Below are 27,787 nucleotides of genomic sequence, written 5' to 3'. Positions count from 1 at the left end.
CTCATGGACTATTTGGTGAGTGGAGAGAAGAGGTGTGGGTAAAGGATAGAATGAAATATCTGATGTTGGATTTGCTTAGATGTAGTTTGTCTTTAGCACCTGCAACTTCTACCCGATTGCATAGGAGTTATCCCACTGGAGAAATTACACCGGTTCCTCCGGCATCTTTCCTGGAACAGTTGTAAAGAGGATATGTATAAGAATGTAAAAATACCAATTTATGAAGATAGCTGATCTCAGGGGCAGCCAGAAGCCATGTATGTAATAGTGGATGTGTTCCTTCCACAACCTGGATCCCAAGATGCTGATGAATACCAATGGAGGCTCTTGTGCGTGACCTAGGAACATGATCAAGGAATGAGAAATTCTAGCCCATCAACCTATTGGAAGTGAGAGCCACCAGAGTCCTCTTGCAGAATGAGCAATCCTTGGCCAAGCTGACTTCACCCTGAGAGAGCAGTCTACGTAAATTGGCAGGGGAAAACAAGCTCAAGCTTGAAGACAATAGAGATCTTTTCCTGGGCAGATCTGGTTTTCATCAGGCAAGTTACATAAGAGACGCAACATAAAAGCAGACTGGCTGAGCCTCACTTAAAATGTAAGCTGTCTGAAGCAGGGACCATCTTTGTGTATGTACTATCTATTATAGTACCTGAGCCTCTAGATATTGTTGCAATGCAAATAAGCAAGCTGTCCTGTTTTCCACAGGAGCAGTGACATTGTGGACCCCATAAATTGGCCTCTTTGGATACAGACAACACACAAAAGCAACACTTCTGCACAAAAGCAGCAGCCCAGCTATCCCACATGACAGATCCCATAACCAAACCCATGTGCCTTCCCTCCAGTTCACTTACCAGTAATGTTGATAAGAAAAAGGGAGGAGGTAATTAGTCAGACCCTGTAGTGCAAAGACCCAAAACTCTAGGACCATGAAATACTTTTCATTCCCATACTCAAGCCTCTTTCCACTGAGTTTGTGTCGCCTACATCAGCAAGGGAGAGCCATTGGCATAGGCTTGGCTACACTGCCTAGGGAATTAAAATGATTTTAACACAGGGAATTAAGTTTGCATGGCAGATCGAAAGGAACTTCGAGGCACTAGAGTTCTGCAGCAGGACTGGGATCCCGCGGCTGCTGTCGTACCTCTGCCTTATGAGAAGGCGCAGGTAAAGAGTACTGTGTCATCAGCAGTTTGTCATAAATAAAATGTTAGCAACGTAAAGTAAGATTTTTTTGTTTTTTAAATAAAAGCTTTAGTACTTAGACATCACATTTATCCCTCATTGCAATTTATTATATTAAAGTATTTTTTACATGGTTTAGGCAAGATTTTTTGTTTTAATTCTAATTATATAACTTTTTTTTTTTAATAGTATGGGGGAAATCTGTCTCTTGGGATTTGGGGAGCTAATGTTTTTGTGGGTGGGAGTGGGCTAAAAATGCAAGAAACAATGCAGGAGCAGAAGGGGGATTTAAAAAATAGTCCCATGCAGGGCTTTTTCTAGACACTGAAGCCAACTTCAAGCTTCCCCCTACCCTGGCACATAACAATTAGAGTTGAACAACATAGCAGTAACCGAGATACATATAGCTAGGCTGTGTGGAGAACGACAAAACCTTGGAAGTAATCATGGTGAAGTTTCTTCGGATTAGTTTTGAATGTGGTCCATGATTGACAAAACTTGTTGAAAGGTTTTTGCTGTATTCTGAAGACTACCTCCTCTTCCTACAGTGTGCTGCAGATGGCGTAGCTTAACATCTTCTTTCCCACCAAACACATTGTCAGATTCAGCAGTTCATCTCCTAGAGTAGCAGCTATTGCATTGTTTTCTAGAAGGTCCAAAAACCCAGCCCATGATTTCAGTTCCCCATTCCATAGTTATGAACTGGACTCTTGTCTTCCAGAACACATGCTACCATGGAAAAGTATGGGAAGCATGTATGGTAATCTAATTTGTTCCCACTAATAGGGAAAGCTTGAGTGTAAGAAGCAGTTACTGGCAAACCATAACAGGATAAGAGACAAGAAGTCAGTCATCTACTTGCAGCAAAGAATAGGTGTAGCAAAAATAGTGAATTCTGTGGTATTCTGAGTCCAAACAGGCAAAGAGGAGATGGGTTTCTGCTAATATGGAGCCTTCAAAGAGCACGGTACATATCGCAAGCAGCCTGGATGCAGTGATACAGAGACCCTCTTATACCCCTACTCTACCTGAACCTGATAATTAGTAGGCAACTTCTAACCCAAATAGGGTACATCATGATGTTCTAGCGTCTCACAGGTCATCCACCTGCATTATCTGTATAAAAATCTGAACTCAGTTATTTATTATTGTACCACCTAGGAGCCCCAGACATGTTCCAAGGCTCCATTGTGCTAGATGTTCTATAAACATGGAACAAAAAAGTTTTCCAATTTTCCCATGTGTATTATATAAATCAATAATGCTAGGAAAGCAGACATTCTAGTTCTATTTTCTTTAGGATAGTCTGGACTTTAGCATTAAAGTCCATGCCATCATTTCAGATTTCAACATTATAAATCACTAATTGCCTGCTCCCTACCTGTGAGGTTCCTGGAGCAGTCCTAGCCAAATCTTTCCCACACTTAAGATTTGCCCTTGATACTACAAAGTACTCCACAGCTCACCCCATGGAGTTGATGCAAGTCTATTTTTCTTCAACTCTGTCAGTTAACGTTTGCTTGCGTAGTAAGCATAACAGCAAGGAGAGTCTGAGACCTTCACCCTACTGCATATTGCATGAGACAAAAGTTGTGCTTTGCACTCAAGAATCATTCCTACACTAAATCAACACATCTCTTCACGCCTCAAAATGGGAGTCATACTACTGTCATTTTGCCACATCAGAAAGCAAATAGCACCAGACTTGAGGGCAATGAAGAACTCTAAAATAGACCAATTCAGGAAATCACCTTCACTGTTTCCCCTTCATCTAAATTCTCATTGATTGGTTTGGCATGCATTGGTGGAAAAGTCAGAATGTAATATAATGGAAATCTAATTTCCTTTCTGGGACTCATCTCATCCTGACTATATTCTTCTTAGCTCAAAATTTGGTTAATTGATCTATGTGTATAATTCATAGTTAGATAAATTTTTAAAAAATGAAATTGTTCTACTAATTCAGTGTTTAATATAGCTTTAGAAATACTCTTTGAAAGGGCAGAAGCAACAGTAAACAGGGGGCGGGGGGGAGGCAGGTTTTTTAGTTTGTACAGTGCCTAGGATTATAGGGCCATGGTATGGCTGGTCTCTAGCTGCTACCACACTATAAATGTTAATATAAGAATGATGGCTGCCATCCCAGGTTGGAACTACCTTCAGTACCTGCACAGAGGAAGCACAAATAGTCGAGATAGGGGAACAGGTCAGTCCTCAAAATCAGGTAACAAGAAGTTTGTACTTGGTATAGCTACAGAAAAAAAATGAGATTGCAGGTTTGAATAATTCCTTCAATTTTGTGGGAGAGACTGTCTTCTGGTGGCTGGGGCAGGTTCCTTGGTGTTCCTTTGTCTAGTACTAGAGAGTGATGATGTTTGCTGAGCCTTCCATTACCTGTTTCCCTCTAATTTTTCTCTAGACTTTAATACAGTTGAACTCACTGGCGCCTATAGTAAGAGCCATAATTTAAAAAAAAGTTCTCTTACCCTGACCCCTATATTCAATATAGGTTTTTATAACACTCATTGCCATTGTCTCTGAGCTCTCTGTCACGGGTTTGTTCTCTCACTGTCTTCTCAGAGGGCGACGTGCGTGTAGAATAGTGGTTGAGTTTAGTAGTGGATGTCTTTTTATATATAAAATGTACCTGTTGCGTGTTTATATTCAAAAAGGCACAGTCAAAGAAATGCACCTTGCACTTGGAATGGAAAGTGACATTTGTTCCTGGGCAAGTTCATTCTGCAGTCTCACATCACACCTGGAGAAAGCTGTCTCTTGTACAGATGAGCTTTACTCTTATTACACAAAGTTCCATTGTGCCATAGTTGTAGACCACGCTCTTCCTCCTGGAGCTTTAGATATGTCCTGGCCCAGGTCATGGAATACTTTGCAGATAAGGACTGAGACTTTGAACTTGATTTGAGATTCTATGGGAAACCATCATAGGGAGCATAGGACATCTTTGATGTGTTCCTGGAAGCCTGTATTGCTGAGGAGACATGCTACAAGATTTGTGTACTAGTTAGAGTTTCCTAAATGTTGAAGGCTTTATGCCCAAGTATATTGCATTCCTGTAATTCAGTCAAGAGGTGACAAAGGTACTAATAACTGAGGTTAGGTCTTCAGTTGCCAAGATGGGACAATTTTCTAGCCAAGTGGAGATGGCAGAAAGTGTTACTCGCAGATTCTGCTGTGAGAGTTCAGCATCAGCAAGGAATCCAGGAGTGCTCCTAGACTGCAGTACTCCTGAACTGACCAATAGTGGGTATAAATCTTCAACCAACAGAGACTGCACAATGGCTATGAGCTCTTGAAAATACTTTCCTCTAACCACCAGCATCACCTTTGTCTTGCTCCGGTTCAGCTTCAGGCAAATGTTCATTATCCACTAGCTGATCTCATCCAAGCACTGGGAGTAATGTAGTGAAATGTGCTGAAAGACACGTACAGCTGTGTATCATCCACTTGAGTTAGTCTCATCTGACCAGTTCACCTTGTAGTTGCATGTAGATGTTGAAAAGGACTGAACAGAGAATATATCCTTGTAGAACTCCACAAATGGGGTGTAGTGGTAGAAGTGCAGTTACCCATCACTACTTCTTGGGACTGTTCTTCTAGGAAGGATTCAAACAATTTTAGCATATTACCCTGGACCCCTGCCATCTGTCTCAGGCAAGACAGCAGAATCTCATGCTTAACAGTGTTGAATGCTTTAGAGGTCCAGCAAGAAGAAAATGAATGTCTGTCCCATTAACCAGAGATCGTACATCAGTGCGACTAAAGCAGTTTCAGTTCTATGTCCTGGCCTGAATCCAGAATGTGCTGGGTCTAGAATGTTAACTTCAGTTACACAAGCCTGTAGTTTGCCCTTTGCTAGATTTTTTTTTTTTTTTAAATGAGCTTGCTCAGGAATGGGAGGTTTAACATTGGGTGGCAGCTGGCTCGGACTAAAGTATCCAGGGTGGGTTTCTTCAGTGTTGGTTGGACCAGTGAGTGTTTGAAGGAGGAAGAGAAGATTCTCTGAAAAAGGTGTTGACTATTTTGGTCAGGAGTGGCGCCAGCTGTTCATGATTCTTTCACAAGGCAGGAAGGACATGGGTTGGATTCACAAGTCTTGGGTTGAGACTCGTTTAGGGTGTCCAGAACTCCTTGATGTGTTACTGTACTGAACTCTGTGAATGCGGGGGGGCTGTTGGTTGGTGGAGGTGAAGCAGATCCTTACTATTTGAGAAGCCTTCCCAAATGTGCATGGTCTTCTCAGCAAAGTATGATGGTAATCTTAGCCTTAGTGAAGAGCTTTGTCATAGTTATTTTTAGTAAAAGGCACGGACATGTCATGGGCAATGAACAAAAATTCACGGAAGCTGTGACCTGTCCATAACTTTTACTAAAAAAAACAACAAAATGGGAAGTGGGAGAATCCAGCACACAAGGCTGCTGCGACTCCATGGTTTCCCCCACCATCGTGGTGGCAGGGAGCTGCAGGGTTCCCCCTGCACCCCAGGTGGCTCGAAACTGCAGGGTGACCATATTTCCCAAAGAGAAAATGGGACACCCCAGCCACTTGCCTGAGCACTCTTCTCCCCCGACACAAGACTGTTGCCTGTCACCAGAACCCTGCAGGGGCCTTCTCAGGAAGGAGTCGCTGGAACCCTGACATGGTCCCTGCATTGGTTTACAGCTCCAGTCCCTCCCCCTGGGACTGAAGCAGGAAGTGTCCTAGAGGTCTCTTGAAGTCATGACCTCTGTGACATAAACATAGCCTTACTCTTCACAGTACTTGGTGCTCAGCTCTGATGCACACTGTAGGCATTCAGGACTAATTAAGCAGTTGACCACCCTGATAACTCCTTGGAGTGGGATTTGACAGCCCCAATAAAAGGAAGGTTCTCTTGGCCTGTAATACAGCCTCAATATTTGGAAAAATCATTGATCTTCTGCTTATTTTTAAGCTATCCAAAACATGAAATTCCAACTTAACCTTTACAATTGCTGAAGTGCTCAACTTCGTATAGGTATTGCAATGGAGGAGCAATAGGAAGTAAGATGATGGCAAAACTATTTGAACATGAAGCACAGATTTGGAAATTCTTAGGTTGGCTTATAAGACTTCAGAATTTAATTCATCCCAACCCTTCCCTCTCAAAGTGACCTGACCTTGGTTGGCAACATCTAGTTACAGTAGTTTATGTGATATGAGCTGGTCTCAACCCAGTTTGAAAGTGTTATTATCCACCTTATAAAAGCCACCAGTTAGCACTCGTCTCAACAAATACCAAGGATTTACTAGGCACAGAAACAACAGCCTCTATAGCTGGTCCCTCTAAATTAAATGGACAGAGATATTGACAGGTAAACTGCTTTTAATATGGCTGTGTCTATCAGGGCCTTCAGTTTCCAGGGGTGCCCAACTGGCACCTCACTTCAAAAGCAAAAGCTCCCATAAACGTAAGTAGGACTTCAGATGTGTTTACCACATGTATTTTAAAAATCCATTTGATTGGGTATAATGCCTTTAAGTATACACACACATCCCACTCCCACCTACCCCCGCATAAGTAAAATTTAAAACTGACCACTTAAAAAAAGTAATTTATTGATATGAAAGCTATGTGCAAGTCTTTCACACTATCAGTTTTATTTACAGTAGTAACATACATACATCAGGTATTAAATGTCAAATTTCTATTTCTTTAACTTTTCTCCCTTGATTACTCGCTGATGCCAGTATTGTAATTTCATTGAATAATGGATTTGTTCAAGGTGTGCAAAAATAGTAGCTGTTCTTGATGAACAAATGTTAAATTACATTTCTCAAGAGGTGTTAGACTTTCATTTCCACAGATTTAGGTTTCTATGGAAGAAAACTTAGAACAGTTTATGTGCACAAAGCAAAAAATAGAAACGGTTGGAAATGAAGTCAAACTCCCTCCCTACTCCCCACCAAATAAAACCAAAGAACTACAGCCTGGCCTACACTAGGTTTCTTTCCCTAAAATTTCCATGCCATTTCTTCCATCGATGTAAGTAACAACCAGAGTGCTAGCATAGACAAAGTGCCAGTGACTATTGGCATTTTAATCATCCCATTATCTAGCACTGCTTAAACTAGTTGTAGACTGCTAAAAACATAAGCAACCACCCGAGTCCTGTTGACACAAACTCCTACTGCTGCACTAGAACTAGTGATGGGAAATCCTGGGAGAGCAAACCCCAATATAGAAAAAGCTGTACAAATATAGCTACATTAGAATCCGAAAGTTCGGACAGGGATGGGTATGTCACCTAGTTCCTCAAAATTCACAGTTGCATATTTGGTATAATCAATACACTATAGCAGGGGTTCTCAAACTTCATTGCACTGCAACCCTCTTGTGACAACAAAAATTACTATACGACCCCGGGGGGGGGGGGGGGAGGAGAACGGGGACCAAAGCCTGAGCCTGCCCGAGTCCCGCCGCCCAAGGTGGGACGGCCAAAGCCAAAGGCTTCAGCCTGAGGCAGGGGGCCTGTAACCTGAGCCTCACCACCCAGGCAGTGAGGCTCGGGTTTTGGCCCCAGGCCCCAGCAAGTCTAAGCCAACCCTGTCAACCCCATTAAAATGGGATCGCAACCCACTTTGGGGTCCTGACCCATAGTTTGAGAACCACTGCACTATAGCTTATTTAATCAAAGGATGAAGTCATGTTAAAGCATGGATTGATTTTTTTAAAATATGCAGTGATTATGGCAGACCAAGTTCATTTCTTTCAAATCATTATATATCCTCAGCTTATTTACAAGTTACAGTGATACCAAAATATTACCACACCATTTCCAAAAAGAATTCAGGTCACCAATGCTAATTAACACTTAATCAACTGTATCATTTCTTGTGAAGTTTACCTTTCACTTGTGAGAATTTCTTGAGTAAGCTGAACTCATTTGCTTTGTGCAACCTTCTGAAAGTTCACGATTAATGTGAGACTAAATTATATTTGCCAATTAATCACTGATTAACCTCTGTCAGCCATTAACATGTTGAAAAGTAGCATTTCTGAACCAAGAGGGTATATAGGTGGGTGGATGGGGAGACACAGGCAAGAAAGAAGTACAGTTGGAGAGAGCTGAACTGTATTAAAATTGGATTCCAATTAAAAGAAGTTTAAGGCATTTAAAATAACTGTTGCTTAAATTAGTAAGAAAACTAAGTCTGACACCCTTCCTCTTTTGGCCTCATGTTTCCAGAAACACAGAAAGCATTTTTCCCTGGTAATTAAGAATGCTAAATTGGTTTCTATATGTTGATTAAATAGGGTATTTAACATGTAAAGTTTAGACTGCTTACAAATGTGGAATTTAAAGGTGGCATATTAGGGAGACAGGATTCTTAAGCCAAATAATGTTGTTTCCATCTGTTGATCTTAATTCAGTGTGAATGTATCAGTGATAAATGAAAACTGGGAATTAGCCATTATTGTAAACTAGTCCCTTAAATGTTTGCAAATGATCAGGTTTGTACATTTAAAATTTTAGCAGCTCAAACAGGAATTTAGTTTCTGTTAAGTGATGAAATAGTGAAGGAACTCTGTGTGTGGGAGAAGAAACCAGTTTTACTATATACCTGATACACAGAGAAGAGCCATAAAAATGTGGACAGTGATGTCTATTTAATTCTTCTACAATTAAATGTGCACGTGAGAGAAACAACATCAGGAACAGCATCGTGAACATTTCGACTTTATCAAATAAATAAATCTGTGTGAAAAAAATACATGCAAGTGTGCTGGAGTTTAAATTCAAATTGTAGGAAGCTATAATGTACAACAAGATTTTAACTTTTAAGGAGGCTAGTGTGATCAATGTGCACTGTGCTGGCTATGGCCAGAAGAAAATAACCATCAACTTCATTCCCAATCTTACGTTTATCTTAAAACAAATTGGGTTGTCTTAGAAAAATTCCTCACAGCACAGTAAAATTTGTTTCCCCAGACAGCAGTACTTAAAGTAGACTCTGGTATAAACATTCTAGTCCTGCTGTCTCTTCCACAGATACTCTTAGCCTTCATACATCCCAAAATTATTTGAAAAGAACTAAAAAAAAATCCCACCTTTCTGTCCAACTAAATTTTAAAAGAAACACTTATTATCCCACAACAGTTTTGAAATTCATTTTATTTTTAAATTATATGAGAACAATTTTGCTAGTGGATGGTCCAGAGGTTTGGTCCCAGAAGGGGTTCTTGCACTTGATTATCATCTCCAGCAATGAAATGCAAACTCTGGTGCACATTCACTGGTTTGCACCAATTCTTTAGTAAGTCCTCCTGTTTGTTTTTTAAAGTTCCAGGCTAACTCACCTAAAGTGAAATTCATTTATCTAGTTCAAAAATGTGTTTTATAATGCTGCTTTCTTTAAAATTCTGAAAAAAATGGGTGCACACATACTTATACAGAAGACATTTTTACTGTGCCAGTTATCAAATTCAGATCTCCGTTTGCCATGGTGCATGCAGTATACTCATGAAAGAATACCTGGTGCTTTCTCCTCTCCATGGTATTTAAACCTCTATTGTAAAAGCAGCTTAAAACTATGCAACAAGACTACACTGTCCATCTAACCCACAGGCAACTTGTTTAGCAAGCCAGGCACTGGAACTTTAATGGTTTTGCCTAAGTTTAAATGAGACTGTCACAGGACAGTAAACTTGGTCTGTTTTATTTGCACCAGAAAACTGGTAAGGAAACATTTAGAGCCATTTATTATGTGGATTAAATATGACTTGTTTTGCAAAAGTACAGCATATTTTTCTGTCCATAAGCCAAACCAACTGTCTTTACATGAGCAAATTTACACATAGTTGCAGTACACAGATAAGAGTTCATAAATAAAATTCTACCAAGTATACAATGCTTAGCAAATTTTCAAGTCATCAGGATTCTCCACTCATATAAACAGTGTGGCTGGTAGAGATAACCTTCACCAAAGGTGCGTCTCTCGAATCTCAGCAATAATCTGACTGGCTCGCTGCAATGCCTGCACAGAGGGGAAAACACAAGAAAAAATATTAAATTTTTCCCTATTTGCTTCTCATATGACAACCAGGAGATCATTCTACGGAAGACAATGTTAATTCAGCAGTGTTTTACAAAACAAGATCATTGTGACAGTGAATTAAGCCTTCCAACACTAACATTTGTCGAGGCCTCAGATCCCCAGATGGTGCATACTACACAAGTGCAAAATATGACAAAAACACAAAGGTATTGTAAAGATTGTAGCCCACAGTTGTTGTGCCACGTCACCCCGCCAGCCTCTCATCCAAGAACTGAAAGTTAGAAATTCATGCAAAACAGATCTCAGTTTAAAACAAAAAGATTCTGTTCCAGTCATAACTTTTTGAGACTTTTCTTTTGGTTTGAAGATGTTCTCGCCTACCCAAAGGCCCCAGTACATTTGCATTAACACTCCATGTGGATAAATAAATCTTTAGGTAAGCTACAAAGATATTTGCCACCACATATCATAATAAAGAATAAAATAGTTTCTTTCTGCAACTAAAGTATAAATTGCACTTATTTTGTACCTTTAAACCTTTTCACTTACATTCTGCCTAATTCATGCACCACTGGACTATGTCCAAATCCTGGCAGGTTTAAAACAGCTGTCATTTGAAACAAACTTAACAAATAAACCAGTTTATGATAAGTACCAACAATGCACTCAGGACTGTACAAGACAGATCACTTATTCACCTAAGAGTTTACCCTCTACAAGATTCTCTCTCTGACTCAAACATGTGGGTTAGGAAAGAGCAGAAATTTAAAATTACACTTGCTAGATCCAGTCCTGGAACAGTGACAGGTTAGGGGGTCTGGTATCTCAAACATCCAGAGTCAATGCCTGCTGCATTCTATGAGAGAACTGACCCACACTATTTCTCCCTCACTGTGCTGATTTGATCTTTTAGAAAGCATATTTCTCTATGCCAATTCAGTGCAGAGGAATGGAACTGGCAGTATTTGGTACACCCCAAAATTAGAGCTTTGGAAAAAACAATTTCACTGTTTTCATGACGAGTTCAAATTCACTGCAATACAAGAAAAACAGGTGCAGCATCTGCAGTAACAGCCAAATCCACAGCAGTATGTCCCTAATCAAAACCTTTAGGACAGGATACTTTAGGACAGAATAGTTTGGTACGACTCACAGAAATAAGCATGGAATTGGGGGGCGGGGGGAAACGAGGGGGACGACTCAACCCCACCTTCAAAAGGAAATTCCGTCAAGGGAGGGTTACAGAGCTTTAAAAGAGTATGCTGGAAAACCTAACAAAGTTCATTATTCTAAAACTCCTTTATAAAAGAAAGATAATACCAATCTAACAAAGCTGTGTTTGGGGTTTACTCCAGAAGCTAGATTAATGATGTATAGTGAACATTACTAGTATTTCATTATTGCTTTCTTGCTCATGCAGGGCTTCTATACGAGAATGAATTAGATCAAAACAAAACTGACCTGAATCCAAAAAGCATGCAAAAACCTGAAGACTGTTATATACCTGAAATCCCAGCAGATTTAATATGCTTCAGTTTAATTAACTGTTCATCGGGTGTTTTGATTTTCAATACCTTTAACATGTCAGCTGCCTCCTTTCTGCGCTGTGCCATGTCCTCAGATTCCGTCAGAAGGTCATCTAACAACAAGGATTTGTACAGCTGTCCAACTAGCTCGCTCTGAAGAGTGTCTTTCACATGATTCACCAGAAAATGCATCACTGCCTTTGGCACACTGCAAGCAAAAAATAAAATATCAAACAAGCCACATAAAGCTAGGGCATTAGCTATTCTAGAGTCAACATGCAGTTTGAGTAAATCTGTATGTTCCAATGTAAGCAATTATACAGAATGTTGACAGGAATCTTACATCCGTATGTCAAACAGCTGTGAAGTGACTGTGTGTAGTCCAACAGCTGCTGAGTTTATTGCCTGTAAAATGGCCACACTTCAAAGTGAACAACTGAATCCCATACGTACAACCCCGAAAGGTTCTATACCAACTGTTAGGCCTAAATTATTTTTATTACAGTAGCACCTAGAAGCCCTAATCAAGATCAGGCCCCATTGTGCTAGGTACTGTAAAAACACTAAGCTCTTCACAGCAGGTTCTGTCTCTTAGTATCTAAATAGACAATACAAAGGATGAAAAGGGAAATGGAGGCACAGTGCAGTGACTTGTCCATGGTCACACACCAGGTCAGCGAAAGAGCTAGGAACAGAACACAGGTCTACCAATTCCCTGCCAGTACCCTATACATTGGACGATGCTGCTTCTAAGGCACCACACAGCAAGAAGTGATGGGAATTTCAAAATACAAGGAGAGTTTAGACAAACAGAATAGAATTACCCAAAACACAGTTTGGCCATGACCCAGCGTCAAGACTCCTAGTCATGAAAAGGAAGCCATTAAATCTTTAATGATCACAAGTGGTCAAGATTTCAGTTTTATGTGTCACTTGAAATACCAAGAAGGAACATTGGTTTAATATGGATTTCCACAGTTACATGTGTCCTGAACTTCCTGCAGTAAATTCAAAGTACTGTCCCTGCCTTACTTATGGAATCTGACAGGATCAGAGCACAGCAGAGCTCTTCTGACAAAGTGGAAAAATCAATATAGATAGGAATTGGCAAGATAAAAACCATGCACTTCCTGTGGAGCGATAAGTGCAGTGAAAACATATCCTAACTCGGGTGATCAGCATCCAGGTAGGAGCACTTGGGATAGCCTAACCTAGATGTAAGTAGCTACACTGAAAGCCATACCCAAGTTAATGTGTCCTCACTGGCACTATACTGTGTCTGTCACTAGGACTTTCTGGGGGCATCTCCCATGGTTTTTTGTGCGGCAGTAAGACAAGCTACTCTGATTCTTTCCCAGTGAATTGTGGGAGAACTTGTCTGTCCTTCTGGGCACGTGGGAAGACATTGTAGGACTGTGAGCAATCAAGTGATTTAGTCTGCGTCCTCATTGCAAAGCGGGTAGCCTGAGTGCAAACAGGTTTTAAGCCTACAGCCACAGATGAGATAGCTAACCTAAGCTGAAAGCACCACTAAACTCAGGTCAGATGGTTGTGCGAATTGGTGGATGATAGGGAGTTGGGGAAACATCCAAGTAAGAGCCTGAGTTAACTCTGCAACTACACTTGAAACGCAAGGCATAGAGTACTCTTTTCAATGGCCAATTCCTAAGATATCTTTGCATGGGAACACACAGAAGCTCTTAAATGTTGTAAAGTTACACAGTACAAAAGTAAACAGCCATGACACACACAGTATGTGAGCCTATGGGGGAAAAAAGTGCATGAACAAGGGAGAGAAAAATTATTTAGGGGAGCATAAGAGGGTATATAACTTGGAGTACTACGATAAAGTGAAGTAAGAGGTCAATTAAGGTTGAACATCTGAAGTAAAAGGACTTTTGGGTAGCACTGCAATGGAAAATGAGGAAACACCATCTGAGTCATTTAAAATTAAATACTGGAGAACATGCTTGCAATTGTCATTGTGTGGGTTAAACAACCTGATCTAAGCTCCAACTTTGCCTATTAAAAAACTTTGCCTATTAAAAAAAAGGGATAAATTGCTGACTTTTCTGTAAAGCCTTCAGTAATAAAACCGTTAGTCTCTTCTTTGTTTCATTCTTCCTACCAAATGACAAAACAAAACTGGGCAACAGCAACTTTAAAGACAGTCTACGCAGCAGAGGCAGCATGCTTTGGCATTACTACCTCTAGCCTTATGGCTGAGAATTGGAACACACCAGTCAAAAGAACTCTATATGGGCCTCCTCAGAAGGAAGGCTGGTGGCTGCAAAGCTAAGTCCTTTGACTGCTTGACTGGACCTTGGATGTATGCCAATTATTTGCTCCAATCCATCAATACAGATTGCAGTATCCTATACAAAAGCAGACATTCTCTTTAAAAATAAATGAAGTTTAAAGTGCAATACAACAGAGTACTCAAAAAGAAGAACTCGTATGGGAGGCTTTGAAAAAGTGCTCTTTTTGCCTATCAAGTGGACTTCAATTTTATAAGGAATCAAATTTCACAGCTCCTCCTTGTAGAGCTACTAAACTCTGCCTAGAGAGATAAAGCAATATAAACGCACGGTTATATTCAGCAACAAATGACATGGCTATATCACGCAAAGTTTCGCAAGCTATTACCTGTCCTGAATGTTCTTCCTGACAATAAGGAAATAGGATTTGATAAGTCGTTCAATCACTTCGCAGTCTCGTTGCTCACGGGCAGAGAGTCTGCGTGCAACAGGTACAGGCTACAGGAAAAAATAAAGACAAACTTATTTAAATGTTTACAGGTTGATTTTATTTAAAAAACTTTACCTACTTTGGATGGCAGAGTGGATACTCCATTCATCTTTCAGCTTGATTCCAACTGGTCTTGCAACAAGTGTTTACTCTCCCCAAAACAGAACTACAGCTGTTTTGACAAGTCAAAAATATGAGCTCTGAAACTGAGCTGAGAAGTAGTACAAAGGACAGGAAATTCTCAAAAAAACAACCTCTCAGAGAAAAAGGCAGCAGTGATTTAATTTAATCAAGTGACTTTAGGTTTTACAATAGCTCACGGTTACTGACAGTGAAAGTGACTGTCCACTTGATCCTGCTGAAGTCTAGGGCGATTTTGCTACTCTGACAAGAGATTAATCTTTTTATAGCAATAATGAAGTAGGCAAATAATCCCTTCATTTAGATGGATGTGGAAGTAAGTCAGGTTCCCCCAGTTCTGTTCCACAAATTACAGGGAAAGGAAGTGTTAATGGAAGAGGACCTCAGAAGGTACCTACCTGTCCATATGCCAATAGTTTCATATTCTACAGGTACAGAATTCATATAGATTAAAATCCTGTTTCCTGTGCCTGAGCTAATCAGGAGAGGTGCCACTGTATCATCTCTTTCACAACTCACCACATCCAACAGGTTTACAGCATGGCCTTTTTGAGGACTGGCAGGTAGGACTGTAACTGGTTTAGATTTTTCCTCCATTAATAGCTCTTCAGCTTTTGAGGGTTTCAGCATTCCTCTCCAGTTGCCAGTTCCGGGTTCTTGAGTCACATCTCCCACCCCAGGAGCAGCCTGCAGAAACAACACAATGCAAAGAAATATTGGTCAGCCAAAAGTCAGGCGTTGCATGGCAGTCTCCTGTGAAGCTCACTACTACCACCACCGAGCAATCACATGTGGCTCACTGGCAAGAGTTGCAACTTCGAGTGTACAGCCCCTTCCCTCATTTCATTCTTTGCTTCCAACAACTTTTCCCTCCCTCCTTTCATCTTGGATGATGGAGTAGGGGGGACACGTTCAATTCAATGTGACAATGTTGAGTAGTGTCAGAGTAAACAAACTGAGTACCATTTTTCAAATATGCATAATAGTCTACATCCCAATTTAAAAAGTGAATTAGGCACTTCAGAGCCTAAATCCCACAAAAGTCTCTGAGACTTGAGCTTGTGTACGTAGAAGCTTTTCCAATATATTAAGGTATTATTACAGTTGAAGAGCTATAGTTATACTGGTATAACTACCCTGCCTGGAAGATATTCTTTTGGTTTTAGCTTAAACTGCTCCCAGTGACATAAGCGACCCCAGAATTCTGAATAGGAGTGTCCCTAGGACGAGTTACACTAGTATAGCTATCGTGCCTTAAACTCATTCTCTCTTATAGCACTTTAAGGGCATGGCTACACTTGCAGATGTAGAGTGCTGAGAGTTAAACCTGCCTTCGGACAGCGCAGCAGAGGAAGTGCTGCAGTGTGTCCACACTGACAGCGTACTGGCGTGGCCACATTTGCGGCACTTGCAGCGGCACTGGGAGTGGTGCATTATGGGCAGCTATCCCACAGAGCACCTCTCCCCATTCTGGCACTGTGGCTTGTGGGAAGGGGGCGGGGCATTCTGGGTCCTGTCCCAACGCCCCGGGATGCATCGGTTCGCACCCCAGCATTCCCTGTGCTTCCGTCCACATTTGGCGCCATCTTTCAATGTTTTTTGTACTGCACGCTCTGTCTTCCCTTTCGGTCTGTGGGAATGGAGCCCGAACTGCTGAGGAATATGCTGATGAGTCTCGCCAGCGCATCACGTTTGGCAGTCGAGTTACTCCTTAAGATCCAAAGTGACAGTGAGGACTCTAACGATGATATTGACGTGAGTAACGCAAACGACACGAGTTGGTTGGGGCATTCACAGACATGCTCACCACCGTGGAACGCCACTTTTGGGCTCGGGAAACAAGCACCGAGTGGTGGGATCACATCGTCATGCAAGTCTAGCAGTGAGATGACTAGCAGTGGCTGCAGAACTTTTGGATGAGAATAGCCACTTTCATGGGACCGTGTAAGGAGCTCGCCCCTACCCTACGGCGCAAAGACATGAGATTGAGAGCTGCCCTGATGGTGTAGAAGTAGGTGGCTATTGCAATCTGGAAACTGGCAACTCCAGACAGCTACCAATCAGTCGCTAGCCAGTTTGGAGTGGGGAAGTCGACCGTTAGAATCGTGTTGATGCAAGTTTGCAGGGCCATTAATCACATCCTGCTCAGAAGAACCGTGACTCTGGGTAACATGGAGGACATTGTGGATGGCTTTGCACAAATGGGTTTCCCTAAATGCGGAGAGGCGATAGATGACATGCATATTCCAATTCTGGCACCAGACCACCTAGCCTCCGAGTATGTTAATTGGAAGGGCTATTTCTCTATGGTTCTCCAGATGCTTGTGAATCACCGTGGGCGTTTCACAAACATTAACACAGGCTGGCCCAGAAAGGTGCATGATGCATGCATCTTGCAAAACACTGGCCTGTTCAGGAAGCTGCAAGCTGGAACTTTTTTCCCCAGACCAGAAGATCACTGTAGGGGACGTCAAAATGCCCATTGTGATCCTTGGAGACCCCGCTTACCCTTTGATGCTGTGGCTCATGAAACCCTACACAGGGAGCCTTGACAACAGCAAGGAGCGTTTCAACTACAGGCTGAGTCGGTGCAGAATGACTGTGGAGTATGCTTTTGGCTGTTTAAAGGGCCGCTGGCGCTCTCTGTATGGGAAGCTCGACCTGGCCAATGACAGCATCCCTGCGGTTATATCCGCGTGCTGTAACCTCCATAACATTTGTGAAGCGAAAGGTGAACGATTCACTCAGGCATGGAACTCTGAGATTCAACACCTGGAGACTGAATTTGAGCAGCCAGAGAGCAGGGCTATTAGAGGGGCCCAGCTTGGGGCTGCAAGAATTAGGGATGCCTTGAGGCAGCAATTTGAGGCTGAAGCCACCAGTAATGTCTGGTGCCCTGCACGGGAGTGAAGTGCAGTGGTTCCAATGTTAATAGGAACCTGTGTTTGCTAAGCTGACTTGCAGTGCCTGTTTCTTTCCTGGGCTAAGGAATCTTTTACTTTATGCAATAATAAAGAATCTTTTCAAAGCCAAAAAATCCATTTATTGAAAAGAAAATTCATTTATTGAAAAGAAACACAACTGCTTGGGAAACAGAAAGGGCAAGGGGGTTGGGTGGTGAACGGTAAAATCACAGATTTGCGTATATCCTGTCTGGAGTGCTGTGCAATGAGTGCTGCACTTCAGGATGGCTATACTGCATGGTGATGGGGGTTGAGTGCAGTAGGTAAGGGTTGTAGTTTTCAGGGTTGGGTGGTGAAGCTACAGATGTTGGAGGCAGCTGGTGGCGGTAAGAACCCAGATGTTGGGGAAAGTGGGTTGGAAGTGACATGGGGGCACAAGGGAAAGAGTTTTTGGGACAAGGGCTGCGGGGGAGGGGGTCAGTAGTGCTCCGCCTGCATGGCTATGAGTGCCTGGATAGAGTCCGCTTGGCACTCCATTATGCTTATCAGCCGCTCTGTGCTTTGGTGCCGGCAATCCACATTCTGCTGGCAGATCCTTCTTTCACTGTCCCGCCACTCCTGCACTTTTCGATTTTCATTACTTGAATGCTGCATTACTTCATGCAACGTCTTCCTTGCTTTTATGTAGCCTCTTTCTGATTCTTTGGAGTCTTTTGGCCAGTGATAACACGGACGGCTGAGATCTCAAGGTTGCATCTGTTAGGCAAAATGCAACACTTAACAGAGGCAGCATTGTTCACACCAGACAGAGCAATGCTTCCTCCATACTTAAGGGCAAGCACAGTCTACACAATAGCATAATTTGGCCATCCCAAAGCGAGCGCACATAACCCATGGGAGCCCCAAAATAGTGAGTAAGCACGGGGTCAAGCGTGACTGATTGTTTCATGGCTGTACTGTCCTCTGGGTTTCCGTGCCTTGGGGAGAGCCAACAGCGGCAGAGGGCCCCCATACTGAACACTGTCCCCACATTTTCCACAGGAGTTCGTCCTAGAAGATATCTTGTTGCTGAGGGTGACCTGGGAAGCAAAGGAGGGTCTTCTACTGCAATGCGGATTCTGCCCTAGCACATATGCAGCTTGCCTGTGTGCAGCAATGGTCCCCCCGCCCCTCTGGGCACAGTGGCGCAGACACTGTATCCTTACTGGGACGAGGTCCACAGTGGCTCTCCCAAGAAACCTACACAAGCCCATTGCCCAAGTTCTGGCTGAGACCTTTGAAGACATCACTGAGGCTGATTACCGCGATGTGAGAGAGCACATCAATGCCCTATTCCGCATCTAGGCACGCATGCGGCCCTAATCCTCCTCGCCCCAAGAGCCCACACCGAATAACTTCCTTCCCAAAATAAAAGCCACTTACCGGGAACCTCCTCTGGTGTTTGTCCTTCCCCAAGCACCGGCCACCATGACTGGCTACCTTCCTCCTGGCTTGAGAACAGCCCCTGGCTGCATGCATCTAGGGATTCTGGGGTGTCTTCCTCCGCCGGAGCACCCTCGCTCCCGCTTTGCTGCTCCTCCTCCTCCTGCCTTGTTGCACTGGCCTCTGAGGTGTCCGTGGTGGTACTCGGAGTGAAGATGGGGTCACCCTCAAGTATCGCGTCCAGCTCTTTGTAAAAACAGCAGGTCAGGGGGGCACCACTGGAGCACCGGTTTGCCTCGTGGGCTTTCTAGTAGGCACTCTGCAGCTCCTTCACTTTTATCCTGCACTGCAGTGCATCCTGCTCATGGCCCCTTTCCATCATGTCCCTTGATATCTGCCCAAAGGTATCGTAATGCCTACGGCTAGAGCTCGGCTGGGACTGGACAGCCTCCTTCCCCCAAACACTGATGAGGTCCAGCACCTCACCATTGCTCCATACTGGGGATCCCCTGGCGCTTGGAGGCATGGTCACCTGGAAAGATTCGCTGAGAGCACTCCACGCCTGGCTGAGCAAACAGGAAGGGGATTTTCAAAATTCCCAGAGAATTCCCAGTAGAGTTCAAAGTGATGACCAGAGAGGCTAGAACAGGCATTGTGGGACACTTCTGGAGGCCAATCAGAGCGCAATGTAAGGCCAGGTTGTCCACACTGGCGCGGCGGTGCTCCAGCGGGGGACGCAGCAAACGTTATTCCACTCGCCGAGGTGGAGTACCAGCAGTGCTGTAGCTGTGGAGTCAGAGCGCTCTACGTGCCTGGTCAGCGTGGACAGGGAGTGAGGTACAGCACTCTGAGCGGCTTTATTGTGCTGTAATTCGCAAGTGTAGCCAAGGCCTAAGATTTCCCATGTAGATCAGCCTTAGGCTCTTAAGTACCTAGTTCATTTTGAAAATGGGAATTAGGCTCCTAAATCATTCAGACAGTTTGGAAAATGTTACCCTCTATCTTGTAGCAGTAGGCACCTATGAAACCTGAAAGGAGCAGCTTTTGTTGAACACATTTGGTTCAGTAAGTATATTTCTATACAACTCTGAAGGGCTTGAAACTATTGAACAGATTTTCTCTAGTGCCTCAATTCAAGTAGAAGCAAGAACAGTCCCTTACAATAACAGCTGTAAAACCCCAGGCATTCAGGTTCCCAAGTATTAAAAGCTTGTGTGCGCGCCACAAAGCTTTAGGGATCTGTCTCCAAGGGACCAACTGCCCAGCCCTTCCTTGTGCAAGACCTGGCATACAATGTGACATAAGCCAAAATTAAATAATCCAGATCACTAAAACAAAAGGAAATCTCCACCCATTGGGAGACAGGAAAGAACTGGCACTCTCAGGAAGCACAGCTTCCCTTACAGAGAAAGGACAGCACGCTGTTCTTCATCTCCCAGTAACACCACTCTGGGGTGCACATTAGGGACGCTGGATGAAAAACTATTAGTAGGTAATACTGTTACATTACTTTGAAGGCTGTTAGTTGGAAGTCCACATTGCTAGATGCTCTTGTATTCACAGAACCTGATCATCCATCCTGCACCACTCTATAACCCTACCATCGGTTTTATTCACCCTGCTCATATACCTTTGACAAAGCCATTACTGTCTGCGAAGAGATATAAATTTAAATCTCATAGCTGAATCACTGACAGCCTTGAAATACTTCTTATATCTTGTTTCAAGTGAATGTGGAAAACAAGCCAAACCCCACCTACTGTGCTCATGATTAAAAAATTAATTACCAAAGCTTGTCATGGGTCAAAAGAGGACTACAAGCCAAAAAAAAAAAAAAAAGAAAAAAAAAAGATGGCATATATACTCAACAAGTTAATGATGAATCAATCTAACCAGAAGACAACCCAATTTTATATCTGACCAACTCAACTGTCTGATTCAAACATGTGTTTGGGGGATTTTTTTTAAACACAACTGTTAACTGTCAATGTACATAAAACACACTGATTTGAATTTTTACAGTTGTAATCTTAACTGCTAACAACACAGGAGACATTAAGACAGAACAAGACTTAAGGCGGCTCATTACATTTTCTGCTAGTGGTAGGACTTCTGCCAAAAATGACTTTACTATCAGGTTAGGTGCTATGACACAGAATATTGCTCCATAACAGTGATCTCTAAACGCACCCCATACCCTTTCAGCACAGAATCAGTCACATATATCACTGTCCAAAATATTCCAGAAACAATTTCCAAGACTACATTCTGTTAAACACACTGAGAAAGAGTATTAAGATTAGCACATAGCCTTATCAAACTTACAAATACAAACTTTATACAGTGAACAGGAACATACTAAAATTCAGCAGTTCCCCTGCTACCAATCCTGCCATCATAATGCCTAAGGAACACACATCATCACTAGTACACAAAGCCTCGTGTAAGAAGAGCAGTTTTCAGCTTTTGTTTAGGTGACTTCGGTGGATTAGATCCCCTAAATCACTTGCTACAGCATACAGATAAAACTCCAGTTTCAACTAGAATTTATTTTAGGTTCTAACTCCTTAATCAGCGGGGTTGGGGGGGGGGGGCGGAGAGGACGAGACACGACAATGTCTTTGCATATATACGTGCATCACCTAGCACAATGGGGGATGAAGCCTCTAGGTGCTCCTGTGATATAAATATTCAACAGCAAATGTTTCTGCCTGTAAAATAAAGATGACTAGAAAAAAAAAGGCTTTTCACACAGGTGTGCTGTGAATTTAACAAAACAGGCAGAACACTGGAGCAGAAATGTTAAAGAGCCATTGCAGGATGTATTGTACAGATACAAATAAATTGGTTAGCAGGGATTATTTTTAAGATGACAAAAAGGGGGTTCAGTTAGAACAGAGCCTAGAGAGATTCCCTGAAGGCAGCAGGAGACTCACATTTTTATTTTATCTTCTTTCTTCCATTAAACGTTAAGACATATTAAAACACGCAATTTGACAAAAATGCTTAAAATGTTGGATTACAGTATGGCAGTTGAATAGACTATTTTGGTGAAACAATTTCCTGCAAATTATGGCTCTGCACATTCGCACCACAATTCACTGCAAACAAATACACAGATACTGAAAGCAATGAAATTTCTATCCAAGTGTACCTCACACATTACCTGCCCTGTACAATCTAATGAATGTGACTAATGCTAGGCAACCTCAGCACTACAGGACACATGATCTGACAGACCCAGAGGACACTGCGTCAATGACAAAACACAATGCATGTGAACTACTTTTTGTACTATCCAAGGTGCACCACAACAGGAATGAGCATGCAGTGCTAATAGGAAGAATCAGGACAGACCTTGCCATCAGCCTCAGCAGAAGCAGCAGTAGAGGTCTCCTGGGAGGCAGGTGTCAATGCACCTGCAGGTTTAGTAGACTAAAGAAGGTAAGAAATGCAGAAAAAAAATCAACTAAGGGCAGACACTGAATGTGCCTAATACATTCATGCATTGTTCTCTACTAACATCTTTAGCTAGCCAGAAAGACATTTTTAACTTGTAGATTTACAAGCAGCCCCACATGAACAGGAGAAGAATTCCAAAGGCCTTAAAAAGCAGCCAATTAAAAATTAAACACCTCTGGCTTGTTTGGCCTCAAAACCATCGCCAATTCCCATGTTGCAGATTTAAATTTGACTGTACAATGAAATCAGAGAAAAGCATGATGTAATGGGCATGATCAAACAGCATTCAAAGCAAGCTCTGTACTGCTGCTTAACATTCCCAACTGGTTCACACAGATCCTAGGTTGATCCTATAAACTAATACTGGATATATTTTGAAAGCTTTTCTCACTTTTTTAAAGTTTGGTTCATTAACTGTTTTTTACATTACAAATTGCAACAATTCCTGCAAAGCTTAAACAGTATTTTGGAGACTCATGAAAAAAGATGTTTTGCACCAATCTGGGCTTATAATAATTTCAAACAGAGTGCATGAAATACACTAAAATAATGACAGACTGCCCATTTGAACAACTAAGTGCACTTTTCTATGTCACTTAGTGCTGCCTCATGTGTACCAATTACTCAACTTATTCTTAGAGCCTTGCAAACCTGAACGAGCTGATGGATACAGCTGAAAGAGCAGTAATGTAATAGTACTGGTCAAAAGGTGGAAATTGAATAGATAGGATCTATGTCTAAACCCGAGAATAAACTCATGCTACAGCTTAATTTTCTTCTTCCAGAGAATAAAATGCTGCATTCTCAGCTGTAGCTCTAAAAGTGGCTTTAAGAGTTTGAATCATGTTGGCTTTCAGATCTCTTAAAAAAAAAACAAAAAAAAAAACACCACCACTACACCATAGAGACGGATTAAAATCTCCAGATTGTCTCTCAAGTCACATTTAAGCATACAAGTTATGACCCACTTTTTCTTTAACACTTGCAAACACATTAAATCTCACCTACTTAACAAGATGCTCATGCACCATAAGTGTATAATACAGTTCTCATGCTTTGGATCAAAAATGGTGCATTAAACAATTTTTTTTTTAAAATCAATATTCACTCACCTTGTCTCGTGGCACAGAAGGCAATTCTCGGGCTAACCTGTTACGCCTTTGCTCCTTTAAAAAAAAAGCCAGCAAAAACCTTGATTATCTATCACTCTGTGTCAAGCTTTATTGCTTCAGGGATAAGCACGTAAATTGTAGAGATTGATGCTAGCAACATGTCTCATATTTATCGCAAAGTAGCTTGTATCCCACACTATGATGTTTTAAATCAAAACCAGTTAGGTGGACAAGACAGTTTTGAAGGATTAAGTGGCCAGATCTAATGTGGAATATAAAATGTGAACTGAACAAAGTATTCAAGGCACAGATCTTTGCAGTACACTCAAGAAACTGAGCTTCTAAGCCACAGCCCTTAAAAACCAAGATACAGCTTGGATCAGGATGGATTCCCTATAGTCTTCATTAAGAAGTGTGTTTATGAAATAATATCCATAAAGAACTGACTACTAGAGCAGCATGGTCAGGTTGATAATTACTGGTCCAAAAGACGGCAGGAAAAGGAGAGAACTTGCACTAGCTATAGAACAACAAAGTAGCAGTTGAAGCAAGTCAAGGTGAATAAGGGGAAAGATTGGACTTTTCTGGTGATTAAGAATAGATCTCTCACTAGTAAGGACAAAACATTACAAACTTAGAAAAAACAAAAGATTTCAGACCCAGTATTTCTTTTAGGAAAATGTTAGAAAAGGGGGTATTGTATGCTATTCAGAATTTGTATAAGATGCCATAGAAGTTTACATGCACTTACAGAGTCCTCATTCCTGCAATCGGATCATCACAGACAGACTTTGTTCCCACACTAAGTCAGTGGGAGTCCACCTGCGCAAATCTGATGGCAGAATTGGGGCCATAGGTAAAAGACTTGCCCCCAAACCAGCTTACCATTTATATAACACAAAATAAATAATAAAGAGCATCAAAACGTAAGAGACAAGATAAGACTATAAGAAGTCAATGGTCGGTGAGAAATGCGATTGGAGAAGTAAGAGAAGAAATGAATGTTAGGGTAGGGAGAAGTGGTCAGTTCTCAACATCTATAAGGCTATTTTCTCTCTCAGAAATAGAGAGATATTTAGGGGAGAAAAATGCCAATCACTTGTGCTAAACAATGTACATTAGTTAGTATTGGTCTGTGTTCTGTGCAGTTTGCGTCTTGTCAATCAGTTTTGTTTTGAAACACATGGAATTAGTATTTACAATGTATTATCAGAGTTCATTTTGCTTTGCATATTTTAAAAACATGCTGTTTTAAGAAAGAATAAGCGATGCCTTGACAAACATGCTCCAGGGGAACATATAAGCAATGGTCTTAAGTTTATATTTATGGGCTGTAATCAAAGGGTTTCACACCAAGTATATAAAGGCACAGGTCAATTTATGCTCAGATTTAAAAAAAAAAAAAAAAAAAGGTTCAACTTAAGTCCCCTCTAAATAATCAGTGCATCGCTTAGAAGGCTGTTTTCCTTACCTCTATGTTGTTGTTTATTAGCCCACAGGCATCAGCGAAGTCTGGGTGTTTAGTGTTGATATAAGCTAGCTCAATGGCCACCAAATTATGAACCTACAGGGAGAAAAGTCATTCATAGTTAAGATTTTATGAGTTAATTTACTGCTAGGAAACCATGTTGGACTGGCAACCCTAGAAACTGCAGTCTAATTATCCACAGTACTGTATAAACACTCACAGCACAGGCTTTGCCCACGCTGCCCTGCGGCTGCATTTCATTTCTGACCCAAAAGGACAAATTCTTAGGGCAAGAAGGTAATTCATCCATCATAACCTAAGTTCCCTGTAAGCTGCGCGGCCGAGCAGCAGCGTATTTAGCACCACACAGGTGCTCAAGGAACCCTCCTGGGGACCTGCCGCAGTTGGGGGACAGGCGCCCCCTCCCGGCTCCCACCTAGCCTGGCCCCCAACCTGCCACGGCGCCCCACCCCGGGATCCAGCTCTGCTGCCGTGTGGGCTGGGCGTCCCGGTCCCTGGCGTGGCCGGTGCAGCCCTCCCCCAGCCCAGGCCTGCTGGGGTCAGGGCACCTATCCTGCAGCCCCAACCCCAGAGTTGCTACAGTGGGGAGAGAGAGCTTGGGGGGGGTCCTCTCTCCCCACCATAACCCCTGAGCACCCTCCTGCACCCCAAACCTCTCATTCCCAGCCCCATCCTAGAGCCCTCACCCCAATCCTCTGCCCCAGCCTTAAGCTCCTCATCCCTGGCCCCACCCCAGAGCCCCCACCCCTAACCAGAGCCCTCACACCCCTGTACTCCAACCCTCTGCCCCAGCCCTGAGCCCCTCATCCCCGGCCCCACCCCCCAGCCGGAGCCCCCTCCCACACATCACCTCCATATTGCTGCACATAATAAAATTCATTCCGCACATGGGTGGGAAAAATTAGAGGGAACACGGATCATGACATATTTAATCTTTTCCCTGTATTGAATCCCCTGCTCCCCACAAACTGGCACTCTTGATGGCACTTTCAGGCAGACATCTGCCCACTAGGAATTGGACTAAGTCCCAGCTCATTTCATACTGTCCACCTAGGAGCTGCCACATAGGAACTTTCAATCACATGCAATCTGCGCCACATTTGAACCAGTAACCTGAGAGACTGTCCCAGAATTGCTGATGCCATCCAGTGGCGCAACAGCCCAACAGGGTTTTGTACATTAGCACTGACTACGTCACTCTTTATTGTGAAGCTTGATCAGTCAAAACTGCCATTACATTTAGGTTTAAGCAATGAAATGAAATTACAAAATCAAATCCAAGCCAACCCAAGCATTATCTTTTACATTTATCATAGGATAATAAAAACACAATTAGTTAGCCTAAGTTTGGTTAACAAAATACCATTCACTTTAGTTTGTGCCAGTAGGGAAAGGGCCCCAATCAGCAAGTAAGTGAAGGCCGTGAGAAGAAGTAGTGGTGTTAGGAAAGGATGTATGGTTTGAAAAGTAACAAATAGAGTAAAAGTGCTGCAGTAACAAGACAAAGGGAAACTGTCTCAAAAGAAACAAACCCACACCTTCCCACTGTTCTGCTGTGCAAGAAAGGATGGGGCGGGGGAGAAGGGGGAGACCTTGAAGGATGGAAAGTAGCAAGGAGAAACTGCTTCAAACTAGGTTTTTGCTAAAGCTAGCAAATTAGCTGGAGGGTATAAAGGCGGCCATGAATCTGGGGGTTCTTTGTCAGACCCTACCTGATCATGCTGGAGCATACCAGAGTGACAGTCATCCCTAGGTGTAGCCTATTTGTAAGTATCCTGATCACAAGTTTATAAATATTGTTACTGTATTGGATGTAGTAACTGCTTATTGTTAGGCTGTTAGACATGTTTAGAGCAACTGAATAAATATTATTTGGCCTGTGGAATTAATAAAGGAATTTATGATTAAATTCGTGTTTGGTGATTTCCCATATCAATATTAATAATTCCAATTATTAATAACAAACATTTATACAATTCTGTAAATCAATAAGAAGAGGGAACACACAGTTGTACAAGAGAATAAGATTTAAAAGGCTGTCTTTAGCACAAAAATGTCTGTCAATTCCTAACATTTATTTAGAGCGGAATTACCCAAACACCTGATTAGATTTGTATAAATGATAAAACAGTTATTTGTAACAGCACAGTACCACATTTAGCTTTGACACTATAATTCAGTAAAGGAGACCACTCCCTGCAGAACGGATATATTTCTGCTCACTTTTAGGAACAGGAAAATAAGACAACTGCTGTGGCTATGTCAAGAGCAAAAAAGAAGCTTACAAGAACTGGAAGATTGGACAAATGACCAGGAAGGAGTATAAAAATATTGCTCAGGCATGCAGGAGTGAAATCAGGAAGGCCAAATCACACCTGGAGTTGCAGCTAGCAAGAGATGTTAAGAGTAACAAGAAGGGTTTCTTCAGGTATGTTAGCAACAAGAAGAAAGTCAAGGAAAGTGTGGGCCCCTTACTGAATGAGGGAGGCAACCTAGTGACAGAGGAAGTGGAAAAAGCTAATGTACTCAATGCTTTTTTTGCCTCTGTCTTCACGAACAAGGTCAGCTCCCAGACTGCTGCACTGGGCAGCACAGCATGGGGAGGAGGTGACCAGCCCTCTGTGGAGAAAGAAGTGGTTCGGGACTATTTAGAAAAGCTGGATGAGCACAAGTGCATGGGGCCAGATGCACTGCATCTGTGGGTGCTAAAGGAGTCGTCAGTTGTAATTGCAGAGCCATTGGCCATTCTCTCGGAAACT

General features: G+C 42.3%; 1 protein-coding gene across 4 annotated transcripts in view; it reads right to left on the bottom strand.

The window, feature by feature from the left end:
• Positions 1-6,764: 6,764 nt before the first annotated feature.
• DNM1L (dynamin 1 like) overlaps positions 6,765-27,787 on the bottom strand; it is a 63,618-nt gene continuing 42,595 nt past the window's right edge. For 2 of the 4 annotated variants that reach the window (XM_084624098.1, XM_084624099.1), the window contains 7 exons: positions 25,011-25,103; positions 23,540-23,593; positions 22,323-22,400; positions 15,160-15,327; positions 14,398-14,507; positions 11,800-11,959; positions 6,765-10,204 (listed from right to left, as the gene is read on the bottom strand). In XM_084624098.1, coding sequence (XP_084480224.1) covers positions 10,148-10,204; positions 11,800-11,959; positions 14,398-14,507; positions 15,160-15,327; positions 22,323-22,400; positions 23,540-23,593; positions 25,011-25,103 — 720 coding nt within the window. In that variant the 3' untranslated portion in view covers positions 6,765-10,147. The remainder of the gene's footprint in view (positions 10,205-11,799; positions 11,960-14,397; positions 14,508-15,159; positions 15,328-22,322; positions 22,401-23,539; positions 23,594-25,010; positions 25,104-27,787) is intronic. The other 2 variants (XM_084624100.1, XM_084624101.1) reach the window with 1 other exon arrangement.

This window comes from Lepidochelys olivacea (assembly GCF_965140295.1).
Source record: "Lepidochelys olivacea isolate rLepOli2 genome assembly, chromosome: 1".
NCBI lineage: Eukaryota > Metazoa > Chordata > Testudines > Cheloniidae > Lepidochelys > Lepidochelys olivacea.
This window is presented reverse-complemented; position numbering and strand designations above follow the sequence as displayed.